Genomic DNA, 25,371 nt, shown 5'->3' with positions numbered 1-25,371 from the left:
CCCAGAATTCCCCAGCATTGAGCCAGGGCACTTAAAGCAGTATCAAACTGGATTATTTCCTCTGCGCAGATGTTAAGTGCAGCCAGGCTTAGAAGTAAGTCTGATGGCGGCGTCTGCACTTCAGAAATAACACAGTTCCAGACCGCTTTAACTCAATGCAGTTTTGTGAGGCCTTCTGGTGTTACAACAAACAAACTACAATTCCGAGAATCCCATAGCGTTGAGCCAGGGGCAGTTAAAGCGGTATCGAACCGCAGTGTGTGGATGCACCCGCCTCAAGTGGAGAAAGCAGGCCTATGGAGGAGCAGCGTAGCGCTGGAGGCGGCTGACAAAATGGCTGCCAAAGGAAAACGCCGCCAAGGACAACAGCAAATACAGCAAGTCCAACAGCAACGGTCCCCGCGCCTACCTGCCCGCCTCAGGAACTGGCCAGAGCCCGCCGCAGAGGCGAAAAACGCCATCGCTCAGCGCAACCGGAAGTGGGCCCACGGGGGGCAGGAGCGGCGGCGGACCGGGTCCGGCGGGAAACAGGGCCCTGCTGCTCTAAGGTTCCGCCGTCGCCTCCCTTCCGGGAGTTTGCTGGGGATCCCTCCTCATTCCATTGGGATGGCGGCGGCGGCGGCGGCGGAGGACGTTGGGGAGTTCGTCTCTCGGCAGCTGGAGCTGCTCAAGGAGGAGAGGGAGGCGGAGATCTCCGAAGCCAGGTACAGCAGCAAGGGGCGGCTGGAGGGAGGCCACCCCTCTGAAGTCCAAGGCTCTCTCATGGCAGGCGCCCACAGTTGGGGTTTTTGTGGACTGAAGAAGGGCAGGATGTCTTGGATATTGTTAAACAATAAATAAAAGAGTAAAATAATAGCCCCCTGCAAAGGAGGGCAAGGCATTCAAGCAGAGTGGCCAAATCAAAGCCAGATAAACAAAGAAACGCACACACCCCTCACATAAATGTGAAGCCATGCTTCTTTAGTCGTGCCCAAAATGGAAGGCGTCGTTCTGGAATTCCTCCTGGACAGAAGGCAGAAATGTAGGACATGTCCTAGAAAAGGGGAGGGGGAGTCTGGTCACCCTGCACACTCATAGACATCAAAGCCTGTAAATGGTTGTTTAAACACACCGGTCACCATAGTTTTTGTGGGATTTTTTTGGGCTCTGAGGCCATGTTCTAGAAAAGTTTCTTCCTGATGTTTCACCAGCAGCTGTGGCTGGCATCTTCAGAGAACGCTGGCATGGAAGTGGGTGGGGAATATATACTGTTGGTTGAGAGGAAACAGTTTACATGTTAATCTGTGTATTGTTCTGTTGCTTAATGACAAGGCCTCAGGGGGTCTAATGAATGATCCATTGTCTGCTGGGAAATGTCTCTCATCCTGGCTGGTTTTCATTTGTATTTGCTGGGACTTGATTTTGGTGTTTTTCAGGACTGGTAGCCAAACTTTGTTTACTTTAAGAGTTTCTACTTTCCTGTTGAAGTTGTCCAGGTGTTTGTGGATTTCAATGGCTTCCCTGTGCATCCTGACTTAATAGTTGTTGGCATGGTCCAGAATTTCAGTGTTTTAAAACAGCATTTTTGTAATGTCTTTCATGTCCCTCAATTCGTGTTTGAACACTGCGTTTGGTGGTCCCTATGTAGACCTGTCCGCCTGTCTATTCTGGACCATGCCAACAACTTAGCAGGTCACAGCCACTGAAATCCACAAACAACTTCAACAGGAAAGATGAAACTCTTAAACAAAGGGCCCAAACAGACAGGCCAAAATAAAGCTGCTTTGGGTCACTTTGGAGGCATTCTGTTTAAATGACACACATATCTTAAGAGGCCAGAAGCTGTGCCAAAGTTACGCTTCAATCCTTAGGACTGGAGCATGGCTTTGGCATGGCTTCCAGCCTCTTAGGACGCATGCAACGTTTAAACAGCATACCTCCAAAGTGATCTGAAGCAGCTTTATTTTGGCCTGTCTGTATGGGCTCTACGCCTTAAGGGTCTATAAGTGTGCAGGGTGACCAGACTTTCCCTCCTTTTCTAAGACATGTCCTACATTTCTGCCTTCTGTCCATGAGGTATTCCAAAATGCCTTCCATTTTGGGCATGACTAAAAAGCTTGGCTTTACATTTATGTGAGTGTTTTTGGCTTTTATTTGGTCATTTTTCTCGAATGCTCTACATTTTGCGGTGCCTTGGCCTCCTTTGCAGGGGTTATTATTTATTATTTATGGTATTTATACCTCACCTTTTAGCCCTAAAGGCTATCAGAGCGACTTACAATTATTATTATTTTTAATTACATGGTTCCCTGCCCTCAGGCTTACAATCTAAAAAGAGACAACACAGAAGCAGAAGGGAATAGTGGTTGAGAAGGGGATGCGGTCCAGCAGTTCTTCTCTCCATTTTCTAATGGGAGGAGTTGGGAGCACATCTGGTCACTCTGTACTCATATGCCCATATATTCAGACAGAATATAGAGAGAAAGAAAATCACCTCTTTTGAGATGAATGATAATTATGCTTCGCTTAATTCTAAGACAAAGGTGTTATATTCATACCTCAAGTGATTATTATTATTATGCTTTATTTATATAGCGCTGTAAATTTACACAGCGCTGTACATACAAACAATAAAATAGATAAAGTAAACCTGCCCATGCTGTACAATCTAAGAAATAATAGCATAATACATATAAATAATACATAACAATCCAAGAAAGGGTACAATAAAGTAAATCAGGCAACAAATTAAAAACATCAAGTAACAAATAACAAAAACATCCATAGGCATCCTTTTCACATTATAATGTTTAGTTTGGATGAGTTTAATTGCTAAATCACAGGTTACTAAAATGAGATATGAATGAAACGTTTGCCCAGAAATGCAATACTTTTCTCCTTTTTATAGCAAAATGATTAACCTAAGGATCAAGGCACAGCTCATTAGAAAAGACCATAATGCTGGAAAAGGTGGAGGGTAATAGAAAGAGAGGAAGACCACAGACCAGATGTATAGACTTTATTAAGGGGATCATGGTCCTGAATCTACAAGACCTGAGCAGAGCAGTGGAGGACAGGGGGGCTTGGAGATGCTTTATTTATTTAATTTATATTTATACATTTAACTGAAGATGAGAGGACTTCTTTGCTGCCAATATTCTCTGGCTCCAGCTTTGAGAACCAAAATACCTTTCTGCAGACAGTATAGTCAAAAGACATTGAGTTCAACTTGGCACAACCCTTTAGCTCAGTGCCAAGGCTTGCTATCCTCAGGGCTGGTCCTGTGTGGAGAAGCATACTTTCAATTGATCAAGCACTTTTCTAGAACTGGAGCTGCATAATGTAGATTGAGCATCTTCCTTATAGTGCAAGCATAAGCAGAACCTCACCTTGCAGAGTTTATTTATTTATTTAAACTAGAGTTGAGGTTTGTTAGCTGGAGCCAGGTGCAAAATAATTCTTAAGGCAGGCATATGGAACAGGTTCCCCTGAGCACATGAATGGAGTCAGAATTTATGACACATTCCAGAACCAAGCTTATAGATCTGTTCCTGGTTTTCACCCTCGGGTGTTATTTTTCAGTATCCAAATTTAGGAAGTATTTTAATTGCTACTGTTCTTAAATAAAACTGGGGATGAGAAAGCAAATGTGACAAACAGCAAATTATTCAGAAGTCTGCCATAATTAAAATTCTGATATCACTTCTGTTGCCCAGTTATATTGACCTTGACAGTTCGAGAATGAGGATTAGTAGCTACCATCTGTGATAAACTGTTCTTTTTAAAAAATACTACGCAGGTATATCATAAGCCACAATGCTTGTTTGTGTCACAGAAGGAGCCACTAACATTTTTGGAGCAATTTGACATAATTTATTGGAGTCTGTATTTATATATATATATATATATATATATATATATATTATATATATTAAGCAAAATGAATGCACTGTTTCCCTTTTGTAAATTTGAGTTAAATATGTCATTGAACTGTATTAATAATTATTTAGAGTATCTGATCAAAGATGGTTTTAATTGCCTAAAAATAGGGTGGAGGTAAAGCCTCAGAATAAAGAAACACCCCCCCCCCCCCAAGTTCTTTGGCCTGCATCCAAAGAACTGTGTGCTCACTTCCACACACCCAAGAGGCTCTAGTCTTGTTTCTCAAACAGAAAGCAGAAGTAGATTATTAATTGAAAGTTTTTTTTATTCCCTAGATTTCAGGGCCTAGAGAAGAAGAAAAAAGGTGGGGTTTTTTGTAAGGCACTGAAATCCATAAGAGTTAAAACATCACACTCATATTTATTACTTGTGGTTGTCCCTGAGGAAAACTTTCAAAGAAGTGTTTATTATCAAGCAAAATGGCTCTGAGATATATTTAAGATTTTGCAGCCATTCAATGAATACTGGTATCTTAATGCTTACTGTTGCTGCTAAGTTTTTTTTCTATTTGTGGTTACAAAGGGAGAGAAAATGTTGAACAGATGTGGTTAAATTTTAGGGAGCTAAACAAGTGGAAGTAGATCAGTCAGTACAGTGCTGTCAAACAAATGACTGTTGGACATGTGTAATAGCTACATCTTTTATTACAGCAATTATTTGTACCATCTGTGTGTACTGTAAAAGCTGTTCAGTAATGTCAACTTTACATTCTGTTTTCCTTAAAATTTCCAGTAATGTTCAGGGTTAAGGCCTGTCTAGTCCAGCATACCCCTGGACAACCTTACACCTTATAATGGTCTTTTGAGACCTGCTTTATATGGACAAAGAGCCAGCGTGGTGTAGTGGTTTGAGTTGTGGACTACAACTCTGGAGACCAGGGTTCGATTCCACACTTGGCCATGGAAACCCATTGGTGACCTTGCATATGTCACATACTTCCAGCCTCAGAAAACCCTGTGACAGGGTCACCTTAAGGTCTGCATAAGTTGTAAATGAGTTGAAGGCACACAAAGTTTTGTGTCAAGGGAGCCAATAGTCTTGTGTTTCTCGACATCTCAAAATGCATTATAAGGCGGTCAAGTAGACAGACATGAAACTGAGGTTGTTTTGAAAGTGAAGTTCCCCTTTCTTAGAGACCATCTGTAATTACAGTGGTACCCCAGGATACGAATTGATCGCGTTACGAAATTTCCGGGGTACGAAAAAGTTAGATTGGAAAAAACTGTTCCGGGTAACGAAAGATTTTTCGGGTTACGAAATTCATTTCGGCGCGTTTCGGCGCGAAATTCAAATGCGAAGCGCGGCTAGCGGCTTTCCAGCGCTAACGGAAAGCCTTTTCGGGTTGCGAAATGTATCGGGTTACGAACGGCGCCGCGGAACGAATTAATTTCGTAACCCGAGGTAGCACTGTACTGCATCTGAACAGACCCAAGTATTGTTTAGCATTATTGCCTGTATCGGGCAGTAGTTCTTTGCTGTCTAGTAGCATTGTACTAAAGGAGGGAGAAGGCCAAGCTTTTTTGTTCATACTGTTCATTTGTCCACTGTTCCATGGTCTCTTTCTCTGTGTACCTTTCTAGAGCATGGCAGGAAAGCATCTCCTTCAAAGAGCTTGAGCGCAAAGGAGTCTGCTTGCTGAAACTTGAAATAGTCAGTCAAAGAACTGGGTTGTATGGTCGTCTCCTTGTAACTTTACAACCTAGAAAATACGGCTCACAGTCAGAGCTACCCAGTAATAGCTTTGGACCTGGTAAGTAAACTTACGATAAAGCTGTCAGAATGGCTAAAACTAGCTGTAGAGACAAATATGCATATCACAAGTGCTTCCTGTATCAATACAGTGCTGCTTTCTTAGGACCTGTACGTACAGGGCAAAAGGCCCATATTCCTGCTGCCTCTGACTGCGTGTCTTACTGTACCGATGATGCAGGCTATTGTCCTCTCTGGATGCCAATTCAGCAACTCTGGACCAGTTCTGGCCCAAAGGTACCTTAGCCTAGGGCATACAGACCAACTGTTTGCCATGGGTTTTGCTTGAAACTTTGTGGCGACAGCTGGCATACTACACATCCTTGTGCACCCCTTACCTGCTTCCATCATCATATCTGCTCAGAAGACCCCCTCTGTAGCCTGTGATTTCAGGTGGTGCCGCTTACCTAGGCACCCTATTTCTGGCCTTACGGGTCATGACAGTGGTCTTCTGAGCAGACATGCCAACAGGTGCGGGGAGTCTGGTGGTAGCGGGTCCATGGCATGGTGACAGGAGAGCATGTGAACTAAAATTAGTCTGATTGCAGTTACCCAAAGGAAATCTCTCTGCCACTCACAAGTCATGGAATAGCCTCCTGGAAGAGACATGATATATCACCAGTCTTGGTTGCTTTAAAAAGGCAATCAAGACAATCTCTTCTGACAGGCCTTTCCAGATTAACATTCCAGCAATTTTATTAATTTAATCAATTATTCAACAACTGCTTTACTGCCTCTGCCCTATTTTTAATAACTGTTTTAATAATTGTTTAATAATTTAATTGTATTTTATTGTGGATGGGAGGGTTTGGGAGAGTTTGAGATACAGTGATGATAAGTTATTATATTTTACTGATGCTTTTATAATCAGCCGCTTCGATCTGTTTGGAGAAGTGGGATAAAAATATTATTATTATTATTATTATTATTATTATTATTGCTTCTCCGGCCTAGGGACTGACCTGAGTGAGAACCTGGGGCAAGATAGCACGAGATAAATCCATTCTGCTTGTTTACATAGGCCCTTAGAATTCTAGTGAAACTGTAGCACTCACTGGTCTTGCATTATGATTAACCTAGGGTAAGAAGATTACAAATATTAAGTTGAATTTGCTGATAATTTTATGTAATTATAATGTAGTTCTTACTAGTGAAACTCAGAAGTGAAAACAATGATAGAATCTGGTTAATTCTTTTGTTAACTTTTTTCAGTGTCAATTGATATAATAAACATAAGTTATACAAAATTATATCATTATACAATATACAATACGGTATAAAGTCTACATTACAAAGATATATCAATGTAATGTACTTCATTCTTTCTAAATAATGTTCAAAATTAGGTAATTACATAAAGACTTTTTCTTGACACATTTTTAAAAAAACTTTTTTGACCTTGCTAGTTGGAGTCATACATTTTTGACAGAAGGCTCAGTGTACCAGATTATGACAGTTTAACTGGTAGAGAAGGAAAACACCTGGCTAGAGGTTTGATAACTAAAACAGGGATGAACTGTGTTCTCTTTTCTGAGGGGCTGGGTTTTATATCTTATTCTGGCCTCAGAATTATTCAACAAGGAAATTGGCAACAATCATTTAATGGTCACAGTATAGTGAGTAATCAGATTTTCACATATATATATAAATAATGTAGACTGGAATCCTATACCTCCTTACTTAGCCATAAGACCCATTTGAATTCTGTGATACTTAGCTCTGAGTAGACATTTATAGGATTTTTTGTTTACTTGCAAAACAATACATTATTGTACACTTCTTGTGAATAAAAGTGGTATATGACCAACAGGGGAACATATTATGTGATCAGGCAAAATAAAAAGTCAGTGGAAACAATACACTGAAGAACTAGATAAATGAGTCTGCATCCACATTGCAGAAATAATCCAGTTTGACCCCACTTTAAGTGCCACAGCTCAGTGCTGTGGAATTCTGGGAACTCTAGTTTGTTGTGGCATCAGAGCCACAACAAACTAGAGCTCCCAGCCTGAGATGAAATGATGACCAAAATACTTCAGGAAAGAAAATTTTGAAGATGAACCCACAGTTTTCAGAAGTGAAGAAGAAAAGCTCTCAAAGCACTTGGAAGAAATAAATCACAAGAAACAGATGACTTACCAGGAGAGTTTATTTCATACTATAGAGACATAATCCATTCAGATTCTAACAAAAATCGATCAACAAATATAGAAAACAAAACGGTACTCACAGACTGGAAATGTTCAATATCTATTGCAATCCCCCAAAAAAGGAAAAGCATGGGTTGTAGCAACCATCAGACTATTGCATTGATACCCAAGATTTTGCATGAAAGGCTTTTACCATGAATGGAATGCAAAATGTGAGATGTTCCATTTGAGTTAAGAAAAGGAAGAAACACTAGAGAACATACTGCACACATACATTGGATAATGGAACACACCAAAGAATTTCATAAAAAATGAACCTGGACTTTATAGACTACAGCAAAGCCTTTGATATGGGAAATTATTATTATTATTATTATTATTATTATTATTATTATTAACCTTTATTTATAAAGCGCTGAAATTTACACAGCGCTGTACATACAATATTTTTAATTGGACGGTTCCCTGCCCTCAGGCTTACAATCTAAAAGACACGACACAAAAGGAGAAGGGAGTGGTGGTGGGGAAGGGGATGAGGGCCAGCTGTTCTTCTCTACCTCCAAGGCCTGGATCAGGGGAGATGGACTGGAGGGAGGGCTTGGCTTCTTAATGGATGGTTAGTTAATCTTCTTCCAAGGAGAAGAAGCTAGCCTGCCTCTCTAGTAGGATAATACATATAAAATACATAGCAATACAGGAAATGATTCTATAAAACAGGCAACAAAAGAACATCAAATAGCAAGTGACAATTATGCAATGCCTGGGAACGCTTCTCTGAACAGGATGGTCTTCAGCTCTGTTTTGAAGCTGGTTAAAGAAGTTTTGCTTTAAAAGAAATGGAAGTCCCACAATATCTGGTGATATTGCTGTATAACCTATACTCTGGACATGAGAATACTGCCAGGACACAATATGGTTTTCTATTGGCAAGGGAATCAGAAGAGGCTGCATTTTTATCCTATCTGTTTAATTTGTATGCAAAACATATCATATGGAAGTCAAAATTTGACTTGGCGGGCTAAGGCTTGAAAATTGGAGGAAGGAACATCACTAACTTAAGATATGCAGATAATGCCATGCCACTAGCAAAAAGTAGAGAAGACTTGGAGTGACTACTGCTGAAAGTAAGAAAGTGTAAAACTAGGATTAGAGTTGAATATTAAGAAGACAAAAATAATGACTGCTTATGGTTTACTTAACCTAACATTTCAAGTTTTTGAAATTGTTTAATACTTTCTATGCCTTGGCTTGATCATTAATCAGAATGGAGACTGTATTCAAAACATCAGGAGATCAATACTTGGAGGGGCAGTTATGAAGGAACGGAATAAAATCTCAAGTGTAAAGACATATAATTAAATACAAAAGTCAGAATTATCCATATCATAGTATTCCTGATAATTATGTGTGGGTGTGAAACCTGGGCAATGAAGAAAGCAGACAGGAAGAGAATTAACTTATTTGAAATGTGGTACTGAAGGACAGTTCTATTATGGAGTGCTAAAAAAGAAACCCAAATTAATACATCTTAGAACAAATCAAATCTCAACTTGAAGGCTTTCATGGCCGGCATCCATAGTTTTTTGTGGGCTTTTTGGGCTATGTGGCCATGTTCTAGAAGAGTTTCTTCCTGATGTTTCACCAGCATCTGTGGTTGGCATCTTCAGAGATCTGAAGATGCCAGCCACAGATGCTGGCAAAACGTCAGGAAGAAATTCTTCTAGAACATGGCCACAGAGCCTGAAAAACCCACAAAAAACTACGAATCTCAACTCTCCCTAGAAGCCAAGATGATTGAACTGGGGCTGTTGTACTTTTGACATATCATGAGACAACATGAGTCACTGGAAAAGATGATAGTGTTTGGTAAAGTGTAGGATAGTAGGAAAAGAAGAGGACAGAACTAGTGATGGATTCATCCAATCAATGAACCCATAGCTCTGAGTTTGCAAAACATGAGCAGAGCAGTTGATAACTGGGGATCTTGGAAGTCTCCTATTCATAGGGTCACTATATCCAAGTTAACTTGACAGCAAATAATAGAAATAGATCTTACACTCTTCATAGTCTTGCCAGAACTCCTTTTCATGTGCTTTGCTATTCTCCCTCTGTATTACTTATCTGGCCTTTTCAGGGCGGCTCCTTTTTGCGTCCTGGAAAGGGTGCGATAGCCATGGCATTGCAGCTTTAAGGCTCTCCTTTCGTGCTGCGTCATGTAAACACAGTGCCAGAGGAGCGCTATGATGCCACCATGGGGGGCAGAGTTGGGGCATGTGTCATATGGATGCACACCCCAACTCCGCCCCCAGGCTAGCCTTAATGGCCGGTCTGCACAGCTCCTAACTCATCAACACTGATGAGTGGTATGCATGATAATGATAATTGAACAGGAGCATACTAGTGTTCTTGCTACTTTAAAGCAAAAGACTATTTGGAAACAGTTTGTATTGAATTAGACAAATGTGAGCTTTGGGAAGAGTTTCCAGAGACTTTAAAAAGCTCATAATCTCCCTGCCCACTGTTTCTGAAAGAACAGTGTTTCTGATATGTGGCACAAAAGCCAGCATGAGCTAAATATATCACCTATTGGGTTTACAATTGCTAGTGACAGAACAGTTTCAATTATACAGAGCTGTGTTTTTCGTTTAAGGAATAAATATTTCAATAAGAAGGAGGGAGGCAAGAAGAAAAGAAGGCAGATGGGAAGTACAATGAAAATGTTGCTTGGCTGTGTTGTAAATGATCAACTGTTACCCAAGCAAAGGTGACATTTCTTGTTGGGTTTAAGCTGACTGCATTGATTAAATTGTGATAATTTAAACTGGCAGCTTCCATCTTGATTTAACACATCTAACAGCCTATATTTACATCTTTGGTGTTAATCAGTTTCTTTAGGGCTTGAATTGCTTTTTGGAGTAGAAATTTTACTGGCAGATACAATCAATAGCTTTTGTTTGTTTCTAACTAAACAGTATGTATTTGAAAATTGGTTGTTGGTGAGGTGCTGTTTTGGACTTGTTTGCAAGAATATGAAGAGCAGTGCTGGATGAAACTGCCACTGCTGTGACTCATAGGGAGAGATGAACAGGTAGACAAGACACAGCTCCATCATGCCTAGGCCAGCAACTGATTAAAAGCCCTTCCTCCATACCAACTGCCATGGCTGTGGCTTCCAGAGGTAGCGAAGAAAAACAGGCAAAACATGTATCATGGCCAGGCCAAGCAGTTGATGAAAAACTATCCCTCTGTCCTGACTGCCAAGGAGAGAACAGCACCAAGCATCTTCTAGAGCTAATCCCTTTCTCCACTGCTCTCCCTTTTCATTGTGTATCCCGTTTTCTTAATTGTAAGCCTGAGAGCAGAGAACTGTCAAATTAACAGTTGTAAACTTCTAATGCAGGGGTAGGCAACCTTTTTGAGCCGGGGGCCGGGTTGCTGTCCCTCAGACAACTGGGGGGCCGAAGCCAAAAAATAAATAATTAAATAATTTTTAAAAATTTAAATATATAAATAAACCAGGACAAATGTATGACAAAATTTTCAAATGGAAGACACTTTTTTTTAAAAAGAAATGGAGGACACGCGAAAAAATTTGCTGATTTTTAAAAAAATGTTAATATAAATGCATGTTTCTGAGGCTTCTATGGACAATTGCCCCCCAAAGGCCCCGGCGGCAATCGGCGGCAGGACCAGGCTGGGGCCGGTCCCAAGGCCTTGCCGGGCCGCATTCGGCCCGCGGGCCGCAGGTTGCCTACCCCTGTTCTAATGTAAAGTGCCATGTACACTGGTGGCAATATAACCTATGATGAAAATGATGAGACCAAAGGTCTCTTTGTTCAATTTTCTGTTTGCACAGTGGCCACCCAGTTGTCTACAGGAGACTCATCAGGAAGGGTGCATCTACACCCTAGAAATAATGCTATTTGACACCACTGAAACTGCCATGGCTCCTATAGAATCCTGGGATTCTGTAGGATCCATGGATTCAAAGACAGTACCAGCTCTGGGAACTGTGGGTTTGTGAAACATTTAGCCTTCTTTGTCAGAGAGCTCTAGTGCCACAATAAACTACAATTCCCAGGATTCCTTAGCACTGAGTCAGGGCAGTTAACGTGGTCTCAATCTGGAATTATTTCTGCATTGTGTTTTGGACCTTTGACAGAGAAGGTTAAAAATCTTGTAAAACTATAAATCCCAAGATTCCATAGGATAGTTTTATACCACTTAAAATGGTGTCAAACAGTATTACTTCTGTAGTGTAGATGCACCCAAATATATGGGCACAACTATATTCTGTGTTCTGGAGTGCTGTGAACAAGAACAAAACCCTAAAAGCTGACTGTTTCCTGTGAGCAAAAAAGTTTGGTTTAATAATTGTGATAATGGATTTTTATACTTCAGCTGAACTAAGTTGAGACCTTGGACAATAAAATATAGGGCACAAGGCTGGAAGATAGCCATAGACATACTCCTCCCTTTTGGGATATAGAAGAAAATTTGAAGGATCCAGGTTCTCAAAATCAGTATCCCAGAAATTCTAGGTAAAGCTTTGTGCATTTGAGAAGGTAGATGCTAGTTCATGAAAGCTTATGCTATAATAAATTTGTAAGCTTTTGGGATTTTCCTTGACTTTAAGGCTGAGCTGCTTTTGCAGGACTGAATTTCCTCCTATTTGGAAGAACTGGGGTTTCCTGGTTTCATTTTCCATCTTTGCTTTCTTTTTCTTTTGAGGCAACATTCCAAAGAAGCCACCTTTTAGAAAAAGCTTTTTGGATCTGCAGTTTTTCAATTTGTATCCACTTTTTAGAGAAGACCAGGCAGATATACAGTATGTTGCCAGTTGCTGTGCCTATTTTGAGCCATGGAAGTTAAATCAGGATTTTACTGGGTTCTTTGTTGGTATTCTAGGGCCCAAAGGAGCTTAAAGTGTGGTGAGACACTTGAAAAATGCCAAACGTAGAATCAAAAGGTTGGAAGGAACCTTAAGGGTCGTCTAATTAAACTCCCAGCCACACAGGATACATGGATATCATGTTAGTTTTTGAAGGTGCTCCTCTTGCAGTGCTTTTACATGGAACTTCTTATACATTGCCTATCTTGTGCTCTGCATATGTGGGAGTGGAAGTAGGCATAATAGGTACCTAGAAAAAGGGGTGCCTTCCTCATGGCTTTATAATGAGACTAAGGCCCGTTACAAACGGGCACCCTAGGACGGATTCAGTCCGTGCTAGGATTAGAAAGGGGCGTCTCTTCCAGACGCCACTAACCCTAGCACGGACTGAGTCCGTAACAAATGGCGGCGGTTGTTCCACACGTCTGCCGCCATTTTGACATAACGGACGCTCTGCGTCCGCACGTTGCGCGGCGGAAGTGACGCTGCGAGTGTGCGACTGGCGCCTCACGGCGTCTCTTCCGGGCTGCAAGAAGGAGCGCGATTTTCACGCTCCTTCTTTGTTGCATCCGGGAACCGCGCTGTTTGGCTGCTGTGGTTCCCGGACGCAGCAACCGGCGGCAGCAGCAGACCGCCGCAATCCGGCGGTCTATAACGCGCCTTAGTGCTGTATCCTCCTATCCTATCCATACTATGGACAGCAATGGGGCAGTGAGTGATGAAGCAATTGGAATGAAATCATAGGATCCTGAATTCTGAACCAGCCTATTTCTATGCTCTTCCCTTGCTGACTTTAAGGCAATATTTTCTAATTGGTTTGTCTCCAGATCTTGTGAGATGGTATTGACAAATGGGAGGTGGACATGACTTGTCTGAGATGCAGTCTAGTGCTGGATGGATAGATTGCATTCCTGTGATGCAATTGTGAAGGGTGAAAAACTATCCTAAAAATTTTGACTATAGTTTAATGGTATAGCTCACGCAGACCTTGCCCCCATCACATGTTTAACTGCTGGCATCTCAGTTTAAAAGATCAGTGGCCAGTGATCACAAAAGCCTCCTGTTGGAGATATTGGATTGCTGCTGCAAATCAGAATGGACCATACTAAGCTGGGTGGACACACTGTTTCATTTGATACAAGGCAGCTCCTTTGTTGTACTCCTCAGCTGTTTCCTGTTTGGAATTCTGGGCTTTCCCCCCTTTGATTATTTGTCTTCTACTACAGGTGACATTGTGGGACTCTATGAAACTGTTGGACAAGAAAATCAGCTCTCCACAGGAATTGTTACCCGCATAAACCCCAAATCAGTCACCATTGCAATTGATGAGCCTCAGACTAGCCTTCTAAATCTGGACCAGGGAAACTCCTATCGTCTGCTGAAACTTGCCAATGATGTCACATACAAAAGGCTTAAAAGGTAACACAATTAAAGTAGGACAGGTCTTGGCTTATTATATCTCTTACATGGAAGATAAATACCTCTTCCTCTCAAATAGCTGTGATAGCTTTTAAAGAGTTGCAATAATGAGTTTGTGCAAAGACTTAGAGGCTGTGTAGACTGCCCTTAAGGGGCGGCCTGCAGCTGCCTCCAGCTGTGCTGGATTGGCGCCGTGACAACCACACACCACATCCCTGATCTGACCTTTCCAGGGCACAAAAAGGAGCTGCAAAAAGCGACTCCTTTTAGCGCTCTGGAAAGGGTGTGATAGCCACAGTGCCATGGCTTTAAGGCACTCGTTTGGTGCTGCGTTGTGTAGACACAGCGCCAGAGGAGCGCCATAATACTGTATGCTGTCTGGAGCAGTGCAAGGCGTCACGCTGCCCTGGAGGCAGAGTCAGGGCATGCATCATGTTAACGCCATGCCCTGACTTCACCCTCAGGCCAGCCTTAATCGCTTAGTCTCCTATTAGTAGGTGAATGTGCAGTGCCAGTGGACTCCAATTGCCAGATCTAGTGGTCTTTCTTTCTCATTTAATACTGTGCTGTGAGAGATTATGCCCCTCCAACATGTTTCATCCTACAGGCTGCACAAATGAAACAACACATAATTCTATAGTCTTCAAGGAGATGATTGACAGCAAGAAGGGCAGTGGAGCCAGGTACAGCATATGGCTGTCTCACCATTTTATCTGGCAGTACTGAAACTTTGGATATTTGCCTGATCTCCCCATGTTCTGGGTCTGGCACTGTCTTGCAATATTGTTTTTAATAATGGGAATTTTGTGGTACAGCATTCAGGACTTGCAACTCTTTTATCTTAGACTCAGTATCAGATTTACCTATACTGTATATGTTACCCTGGGTGCTTTCTCATTTAAGGAGCCCTGGTGGCGCAGTGGTTAAATGCCTGTACTGCAGCCACTCATTCACAAACCACAAAGTTGTGAATTCAATACCAGCTTAGGGGCTCAGGGTCAACTCAGCCTGGCATCATTCTGCGGTTGCTAAAATGAGTACCCAGCTTGTTGGGGGCAATTAACTTACACATTGTAAACCTCTTAGGGAGTGCTTAAGTTCACTGATAAGCGGTATAGAAATGTACTTGCTATTGTGACTGAAAAAAATCTTCAGCCTTAACCCCAAATTAAGGACTATGTTTGGAGAATTCTGAACATCAACATCAAGCAAGTATAAAACTAAACAAATGTTTACTTCAATGACAACAGATCAGTCTTCTTTTATAGTGATGTGTGTGATGAATGATCCAAGGTGTTGCTATTGCTATTAAACCTGTATCTTAAGAAAATGAATGGCCTCTAGTTGGTTAGTGAAATACCATTTCTGTCTATATCTCAATGGTTCCTTTTGCACATGGACAATATAGTTCAACTGATTTTAGGGAGCATGTATCTGCATGTACCAGTCCTGGTTTGACAGAATTTGAAATGGAAAGAATAATGGAAAAGAATCCAGTTTAACTCCAGAATTCCTTAGATTGCTGAATTCTTGAGAAGTTCCGTTTTAGCTTTCAGTCATCTGTGTGTTCCTCCTGCAGTGGTAAAAAAGGATTTTTTTGTTGTATGAGATTTGACTATACAGTCAGCTCTCCATATCCGTGGATTTTTTATCCATGGATTCAAGCATCCACATCTTGAAAAATTTTCAAAAAAAGTATAAATTCCAAATAGCAAAGCTTGATTTTCCGTTTTATATATAAGGGACACCATTTTTCTATGCCACTGTATTTAATGGGGCTTTAGCATCTATGGATTTTGTTATCCCCGGGGGCTCCTGGAACCAAACGCCAATGGATAACAAGGGCCCACTGTAGCTTGAACTCCTGCATTTAAGATTTATTTATATATATATATATATATTGTATTCTTTTATTTGGCAGGGCTTTAAATACACTTAGTCAGTATCACTCTGGCCCAGCATCTGGTCTTATTGATGTCCTCTTCTCTGCTTCTGAACCTAGTGATCCCAGTAATGCAAGTAAGAACATTTTCTTATTGAATATGGGTACAATGGGGAAAGTTTTGGATATGAAGAAGTCACTGCAGAACATGCTATTATGTGATATGCAAATACATTGCACTAGCAGTCTTTGAGGGTCCTGCCTTCTAGACAAAGTGTGTAAACAGTAATGAAACTAGAACATCTGGTGCACTGCCACTTTCTTCTCTGCTTTTTATACCACTGTTCACTTGGTCAGTTCCATCTTAACACTTATGTGCACCATATTAGCATAAATATTTAAGCCATGCAGGGCAGGAAATTGCATTTGTACAAATACAGTCAGCCCTTGGTATCTACAGGAAATCTGTTCCATGGGGGGATCCTTTTCAAACCCCCTCCCGCAGATACCAAAATCCATGGATGCTCAAGTTCTGTTATCCCTAGTGGTGGTGTGTGCTGCCATTAGGGACAGCGGCACTTCAGTAATGGTGCTGCACATGGCTGCGCTGCCATTAGGGACAGCCCCCGTTGTTCTTAGTGGCAGTGTATACATGGCTGTGCCACCATTAGAGACAACTGGACTCATCCCTAATGGCAGCATGACCGCATGCACACACCGCCATTAGAGACAATGTGGAGTTGCCATCCATGAATGGTTCAATCTGCAGATGGCAAGTCCGCGGATACTGAGAGTCGACTGTATTGTTGAGGACTGCCTTCATAAATCCGACAGCTGCTTTGGTGTGCCATGCTTATCTTTTAAACCAGAGGTTAGTGCTACATACTTGAGTGAACAGGTTGCTCTCTTATTCTGTGTCATTGGTGTGAATTCCTCTGACTTCCAGGTATTTTTGGATTGTGACTTCTACCATTTCCCACTGTTGTCTCTGCTGGCTAGGGCTGTTGGGACTTGGATCTCAGTAACATCTGAAGGACCAAATGAGTCCCACTCCTGCTCTACATGTTTCTTTCTTCATCCTCAGTACAAGGCAGCACTACTGAGGCTGATGTGGAGGAATTAAGATGTGAGCTGGTAGTATTATGCCTTTTGCTTTCACTTTAGATTAAGGTATAGGGGAGGGAACTGAACTGAGTTCTTCATCACTGGACTGCTAAATGTAATACTGAAAATCACATGTAAATGGCTGCTTAGAAGCTGTAGACAAATCGTTTAGTGCTTCTTTTTAACAAGATGCAGTAGAGCAGGGGTGGGCACATAAGGATCCTATGGTAAATCTGTGGGTGCTTTACAGCATATTGGCAAGGGGTTCTGACTCCCTCCCCCTTTTAACCAAGAGATCCAAATGTTAAAAAGAGGGGAGGGCCCTGTTGAACTGAGTAAGTAAAATGAAGATTGCATGGGGAGCTTTTAGTGGATTGGTAGGTAAAAATCATTTTAGCAAATTCCTGGACAGAACATCTGCTGAGAGGTACATTAATTCTAAATAGATGTCTTCTTTATCTGGATCTGATTGATGAAACTTTGGGATTTTTGCAAAAACCAAAGCAGATTCTATAAAATTAAAGTCTGTCCACCCAAATGGTTTGGGGTACTGTTATTGTTGCACAGATGAATTCCTCTCATTCTGTCTTTCCAAATTAGTTCTTCCTGAATATGGATAGGAAGTTACAGTTGTGATACTTTTACAGTCGGCCCTTCTTATACACGGATTTTTTATACACGGATTTAAGCATACACGGTTTGAAAATGTTCCAAAAAAGTATAAATTTACCTTGATGTTCCATTTTTTATTAGGGACACCATTTTGCTATGTCATTATGCTTAATGGGACTTGAGCATACATGGATTTTGTTATACATGGGGGATCTTGGAACCAAACCCCAGCGTATAACAAGGATCCACTGTATTTAATGTAATGGAAGAAACAAAAATAATGTCAGTTGTTTCTGTGGGCTGATTTCTACCAATAGAACACCAGTTGTCAAGGGATATAAAAGAATATGGGAAAATGTTCAGAGTTCTGCAATCACTTGGGTCCATGAGTCTTTGGGAATTGGGAGAGTTAAATGACCCACTGGATGCCATTCAGAATGCATGTGTGGATTGTGGTGGAGTAAGAAATTATACAAAGAACAAATAGTCAATGGCGATCATCCTGGATAGTTGCAAAATCCACACCTGAGGTAGAATCCAACAAGTACTCATAATGTGTAGTCTCCATTCATTTTAATGGTTCTTGGCAGTGCTTCATACCAGCTACTTCTGTTTTCTGTTGTTTAGAGAGGTCATTTGTGCCTGCAGAATACACCATGATTTGCACAGTATAACCGGTCTCAAGTTACAATTAATGCATTACAGGTGCTTTCTTGTTGTATGAACTAAATAATCCAGTTGTTCCCAAAACAGTAATTGTGTGGAAAAGGTCATGGCCATATAATATTTCCTTTCTACTTAGCAATTTAGTTCATGGCAGGCAATCTAACTCAACCACTGGAAAGAGTTGGTACATGCTTTCTGAGACAGATGTTTTCACCAGAAAGATTAGTTAATCTTTCTAAAGTCCAATCATCATGGCAGAACTCCTGTAGGATTATATCATTTAGAGTATAGGTGGCAGAATGCCACATAAAAAGCTAAAGGTGAGTCCTAGACAAGAACCTGTGAATATTGCACACATGATACCTGAAAACCACTAGAGGTCAGCATTTCTCCTATGAGCATCACACATCACATTGTAGCTCATTCTTGTTGTGTCCTCATTTCTTCAGAAGACATACAGTATTTAGTCATTTTGTGAAATACTATATATCAGTGCTTGTTAGGTTTTGTGATATTGGAGGAGTGGCATTTATCTCCCTCCATCCTATAAGCTGCCAGGGACTAGCACCATATTTGTACCCTTTGGCTACATCTGTTTCTTTCTTTCCTTGAAATTTAGCCAGAGACCATTACTTTATGTAGCCCTGGTCTGTATGTCAACTTCATATCTACATATCTGTGCAACAGATGGAAAAGTCCTGGTGCTATCAAGTAGGGCCGGAGAAGCTACAAACAACTCATAGGACATTTGTATCTTCTTTTACTATTTGTGCTACCCTTAGGTCTACTGCCAAAACCCAGTTAGTCTGCTAGTAGACGTGGCTTGTGGGGAACCTGTAGTGTATATTTGAGCAAAGTAGCTAGGTTTGGTGATGGAAATGAGTGCAGCATATTTTTAGCACCGGCAACATAATGTGGCTTCTGGGGAAGGAAAGAAAATAAGATGGTCCTCAACCCTTATTTTCTACTCCTGTTTGAGAGCATAACATTTTGTATCTTTTCTATTCCTATTGTTCTTAAAACTGCTTTAGATACTCTGTTCTTTCACAAAGGAAAGCAATGATTATCAAACCTGCTGCCTGGTGGATGCTTTGCAGGTGGTTCTGTCCATGTCCATGTATACACATCCTACAGATTTCATTTAATTTATAATCATTCTAAAATGCATAAAAACATTTTTGAAACATACAAAGCAGAGAATAGTGTTGCCTCTTGAGGGAGTACTGCATATACTCATGTATAAGGCTGGAAGTTTAGGTTAAAAAATTGACCCAAAAAACCTGAATTGACTTATCCATGGGTCAATGTAAATACTGTATTTTAATGTGCGCGCGCACACACACACACGGTGAAAAACAAGAGTTTAATCTGCCCTGCAAGCACTGACCCCATTCTACTCTCTCAGCCGTTTTACACTCAATTTATCCTATTTTGTAAGTTCTCTGGTACCATTTTCTTTTGCTTGATCCTTTACCTTCTTTGTTACATACCCCTAAATTTTACCTTCAATTTATCCATGGGTCATAGCAAAATCCATAATTTTGGCCCCCAAACTTGCCCTTGACTTATATATGAGGTCGACTTATAGTCGAGTATGTACAGTAGTTACAAAATTAGGGGTTGTGTGTGTGTGTGTGTGTGTGTGTGTGTGTGTGTGTATATATATATATATATATATATATATTTAAATAAAATAAAAACTGGAGTTTATAAGATTTTATTGCAAGGGCAGGGGAGTTGGTGGCCTGGATGATATTACACCTTCTTGAATGGTAAGTAAAATGTTCCCTTGATAGCTTTTAAAACACAATTCATTTCTTTTTTAAATGGATTGTGTTTTAAAAGCTGTCAAGGGAAAATTTTGGCTTAAAAGTAGACCCACTAAACTGAATATACACGACTTTACCAAATTCCCATAGACACATTGGGTCTGCTTTAGTTTGGATTAAGAATTGCATTTAAATTGGTATGTTCTTCAAGTTTTCCAACAAAAAAAAAATAAAATTTAAAGTTGAAGTTAAATGCAAAATCTGTTTTTGTTTTAATATAGCAAAACAAGTTTAACTTTGGAATAGTACTTAAATTTGGTTTCATTTAATGGATTCCATCAGTCCAAAGTTAATGTGCTCGAAGAGGAGCCCTTTATAACTCCCTGTGTTTGCTTCCTGTGTTTTAAAAACTGCTTTCTGTATTATTTTACCATACTTGTTCAGCAAGATTGTCAAATTAATAAATCCTATAATAAAATTATAATATTGGCAACCCTGTGCTTCTTGCAAAACAACCTTAGAGACCCATCCTAATTGGTCACCATGGCAGAGGTGGCCAGAGCTAAGTAGATTTGGAGACTGCATTCATGTCCTGCAATTCACAATGAGAAATTTCTTGGCACTGCGACTTAGCAAAGGTAGCACTGCAGCCCCTTTTGATGCACCAGCCTGTCACCAGCCTGTTCCATGTAGCATTTACCAAGCTAAAGACAACAACAACAACAACAACTCTTTACCACTGCTTATCTCTGGTAATAACTGCTTCTTATACTTTAGTTTTAATTCATCTGCACTTTTCCTTTATCTTATCCCTCATAGTGGAAAGGATAAAGTTGGAATGGGGGTGTGATGATGATGATGGTGCCTGAAATAGGCAATATGCATCCTAAAGTGAAGATGTGCATACTATTTTTAGAGAAGTCAAGATTTCCTTAAGGATTGGTTACAATTTGTTATCTTTCTTTTAGATAAATAGCCATGTCAGTCAATTGCAGCAATCGGTTGAATTGGGCTTTAGTCTACAGAAAGTTATATCTGAGGTAGAGAACCTTTGACCTCCAGATATTTTGGACTTCATCTTGTAGGAGCCCCAGCCTGGCTGGCCAGTATTAAAGAATTATGAGAATTATAGTCCAAAATGTCTGGATAACCAAATGTTCTTTACTCTGGTTTATGCCAGAAGAACCTTTTGTTCATCTTTGAGGTGCCCCAGGACTATTTGATATTTTTGTTGTTAGAAGTGGAATGAACCTGAACTTTTGCAAATCTTTTAGCAGATTTCAGGATGGGCTGGAAATGTAAAAGATTTGTGGTAATGAAATATAAATATGGAAGTACTTTTAAGTCTTGATCTCAGTCATCCTTGCTATTAGTTAAGACATTATTTATATCCTTGTTTTACAGATGAAGAATTAAGACGGGTAGGCTGTGTGGCCTGCTGAAAATAAACTAGGGAATTCTGGTTGAACAAGAATTTGAACCTGCAGGTTTCCCAAGCAGCCACCATTTGTTTGTAGGCCCACCTACATGCAATCCAATGACTGAGATGGAAGCTCCAACTGGCAATTCCTCTCCTTTTTCTGAAACTATGTTGGCTTATGCTAAGGAGAGTGGCACTGGGTGAGAAACCCAGCTATTAAGGATGTTAAAATCTATTGGATGCTCCTTTCGGAATGGTTCTTGAGGAGAGGGGGCTAAGCTTCATCACCTCCAGGCTAATGTGGCTGAGACGCTTGAGCCTATATTAGTCTGAAAGCCTTGAGTCACTTTGTTTGGGGGATACTGGCACTGGGAAGACTTCCAATGTTAGATTTCTGCCCATTGAACTTTCTGTGCATGTATCAGAATCATCAGGTTGGACAGGCCTCATTCCACCAGTGAAGGAGCACCCTCAAATAATCCTATTCCCCCAGTCCCTGACATGGTACCCACTATCTTTGATATGATACACCTTGATATTTTCCTGCTCTCTGTTTTAGGGAATACAGTACCATTAATCATTCTGTGAAGATCTGATGATATCTGCTTACGTAATGCTCATACCTGACCTCTTAGCAAAGAAGGGGATTTTAAAAAATAAAATCCTAGTGAAATTATGTGGGGCTAATGTAAAAGGACTGCCTTTCTAAAATACTGCCTGGGGTAGCACATTAACTTTCTGTGCCAACACAGCTTCATATAATGATACTGAATGTCTCTGTGGACTGAGCATATTTGCAGCTAAACATAGCTTTTCCTGCAAGGAAGCCAGGACTCAGTGGGGATCCTGACTCCTCTGAGTTTTAACCAGGATGTTTCCTTTGTTAGAAAGGTTATTTTTGCTATCAGATGTTAGCGTGTCTAGGATCAGCCTCTTATTTGTGTTACTGACTTTGCTTTCTTGTGCAAATGTTCTTTGCAAGCCTGAGAGCTGAACAAATGTTCCTCCTGCTGCTTCTTGCAGGGCTGCTGAAGTTCTACAATGAATCACTGGATGACTCCCAGAAGGCAGCTGTTGGCTTCTCCCTGGCACAGAAAGAGCTTGCAATCATCCATGGACCACCTGGTACTGGCAAAACAACGACTGTGGTTGAAATAATACTTCAGGCTGTGCAGCAAGGCTTGAAAGTGAGTGAGAGGTTATAAATTAGGAGGAGGAGCAGTATCTGGTACCAGATGTGATGGATGGCCTGCCTCTCCTTGTAGTGCAGGGGTGAGGAAATGTGACCCATGGACTACATGTGTCCCATTCCCCCACTTTTTTGGTCCTTGAGGAACCCTGCCAAGTCATCTCAGAATCTCCCCATGTGCCCCATATTATTAAAAGCACAATTTGGGATGATTTTTACCTGAAAATCACACCCATAGGAAGTTAAAAGTTAAAAGGAAATGATGGTAAACTGCTTGATAGCACATATTTTAGCCCTAAGTGTCTCCATTCTCTTCGCTAACCTCACATGGTTTTGTATTCTTGCCTAGTGAAAACTAGGAGAACTCCTTGCTGTTTTTGCAGTAGGAATCCAATCCTGGTTACTCTGGAGTTTTAGGAGATTCTGTTTTAGAAGACTCTGCAGGGTTGGTAGGCCTTCTGAGTTGCAGATCCTGATGCTTGCGTAGAAAGAGTCAGGTCCAAAACACACTAGATTCTGGGAACTGTAGATTTGTGAGATTTAGACTCATCTGTCAGAGTGCTCTGGTGCCATAATAAACTACAGTTCCCAGGATTCCCTAGTACTGAGCCAGATTATTTCTGCAGTGCGTTTTGGACCTCAGTCAATAACTTTACAGGTATACCTCACATAATCAAATGGATGTGTTCCTGCACATTATTACTTTAACAGAAAATTTGGTCCCGGGGCAGGAATAATAGGAAAAGAACAGGCCCTAACAAGCATATCCAGTGGTGAGGAATTGTGAGTGGTGCAGTCCAAAAACATCTGGAGGGATACAGTTGAGCACCCCTACCCACTAGAGAACCTGGGATGATATCAAAACCATGAAATTGTAGAACGAACCTAGAGACCTGGCTCTTACTCTGGAACAATATGAAACATGTTTTAATTTAAGAAAAATGCTGCCCCAGGCTTGATGCTGATACTATTTCTGTGAACGCCTAATCTAAGCTTTTAGAAACCTTTAGCCATTATAGTGAAATTGATTAGCACTTTAAAAATGTTTCTTTTTAAGGTCCTGTGCTGTGCTTCATCTAACATTGCGGTGGACAACTTGGTAGAAAGACTTGCAGTCCATAAAGCACGGATCCTCCGCCTTGGTCATCCAGCTCGTCTCTTGGAGTCCATACAGCAACATTCACTTGATGCCATCTTGGCACATGGGGATAGTGCCCAGATTGTGGCAGATATCAGGAAGGATATTGATCAAACATTTGTAAGTCCTGCGTTTCTTGTTCCACAGTTTTTTTAAAACAATAATTGCTGTGTAGAACATACTGCTGGTATTTGAAGTAATTACAGTATAAGTGTTGTGCAGAAATCAAAATCAGAATCCTGGAATTGTTGGCAAGCATTTGTCCCTCATTCTTGTATTGGGAAAATTGTATGGGGAATTGGATAGTATAGGTTTGAAGAATTAAAACCAGAGATACATTATTAAACATTTACCTGTGGGACCAGCAAACTGTTACAGTATAGACTGCTCCTGGTCAGTATTCTAGCAAACTTTGTAGCTTTCCACTTTCCCTCCCTTGATTTTCTTCTTATACAGCTAACTATCAGATAACATTTCTTTTCCACTGAATATGTTCAGTCCTTTTTTGAATATTTTGAATCTCCTACACCAACAACCTCCCAAGGTCCTCCCTTCTCAAAATCTTGAATTTTCCCAGTGAATTTCTTAATGTGTATGGGTAATACTAAAGAGCAACAGGCTGAGAACATGGCCATAATTCATATATAGCTTTGCATTGCTGTGCCTATAGGTGCCCCAGGCATTTCTCCACACATCTGATAAGGCCTCTTGTCCTCACTGATTTTGTTTAATTTTATAATTCATGCAAACCAATCAGTCTTGCCTAGATGTAAAGCAGATCTTTGGCTTCCATCACCCTAGCTACTACTTTTATTCCAGCTACAGAGTATTCTAGAGCAAAGGCAAGAAAAGGTGCACAGTAACTAGAGGCTGCTGTTCTAATTCCCTCTGTGACTGGCCAGCTAGCAAAAACTGTTGCTTTTTTTTTTAAAGGAAGGACTATGGACCCTTCTACTGTGGGAGAGGACAGCTTGTGGGGCTGGGGTAGGAAGGTGACCTCAGGAGGAAGCAGTAGCTAAGAAGGAGATGTTTCTTGAGACCTTGTGCCTTGGAGTGTACAGTATAGTTTTGCCCATGCTTTTGTGTTTAGGGATGGGATTGGACTTAATTTTGCCTGTGTGTGCTACTTTTGTATGGGTCTTCTGTTCAGCTGTAAGACCTGTGTTTCTTTGTTTTTTCATGCATCATCACTGTTCTTTGGGTAAAATAACTTTTGTTGCATTTTGCAGAGACGAATACATTGTTTAGCATCAGAGCTAGCCTTTGCCTTGTATTCATTTTCACAGGGAAATTACTTCTCCTGTGTGACCAGGCAAGCAGCTATTTTTCACTATGCAAAGCTCTGTGACTGCCATTTTGTGGTGGTACATTTCTGTGGTCAGAAGCAATCAACATGATTTATCTGGTTTTATTCCCCTTGGGAATATATTCTCTGCATTCCAAAACGGGAATTAAATTTTA

At 40.8% G+C, this 25,371-nt stretch overlaps 2 protein-coding genes across 4 annotated transcripts in view; one reads left to right on the top strand and one right to left on the bottom strand.

Annotated features, from left to right (window-relative positions):
* Nucleotides 1-604, bottom strand: part of MRPL21 (mitochondrial ribosomal protein L21) — a 30,673-nt gene extending 30,069 nt beyond the window's left edge. The window contains exon 1 of one of the 3 annotated variants that reach the window (XM_089520827.1): nt 410-604. In XM_089520827.1, the coding sequence (XP_089376953.1) occupies nt 410-461 (52 nt within the window). In that variant the 5' untranslated portion in view covers nt 462-604. The remainder of the gene's footprint in view (nt 1-409) is intronic. The other 2 variants (XM_089520824.1, XM_089520826.1) reach the window with 2 other exon arrangements.
* The window catches only part of IGHMBP2 (immunoglobulin mu DNA binding protein 2), a 101,972-nt gene continuing 77,166 nt past the window's right edge, over nt 566-25,371 (top strand). Inside the window, exons 1-6 of the mRNA XM_089520811.1 lie at nt 566-704; nt 5,502-5,671; nt 13,938-14,130; nt 16,052-16,149; nt 22,607-22,770; nt 23,830-24,030. Coding sequence (XP_089376937.1) covers nt 607-704; nt 5,502-5,671; nt 13,938-14,130; nt 16,052-16,149; nt 22,607-22,770; nt 23,830-24,030 — 924 coding nt within the window. The 5' untranslated portion in view covers nt 566-606. The remainder of the gene's footprint in view (nt 705-5,501; nt 5,672-13,937; nt 14,131-16,051; nt 16,150-22,606; nt 22,771-23,829; nt 24,031-25,371) is intronic.

Source organism: Sceloporus occidentalis, unplaced genomic scaffold (genome assembly GCF_023333645.1).
Source record: "Sceloporus occidentalis isolate IW3139 unplaced genomic scaffold, rSceOcc1.0.p SCAF_4, whole genome shotgun sequence".
Lineage (NCBI taxonomy): Eukaryota > Metazoa > Chordata > Lepidosauria > Squamata > Phrynosomatidae > Sceloporus > Sceloporus occidentalis.
This window is presented reverse-complemented; position numbering and strand designations above follow the sequence as displayed.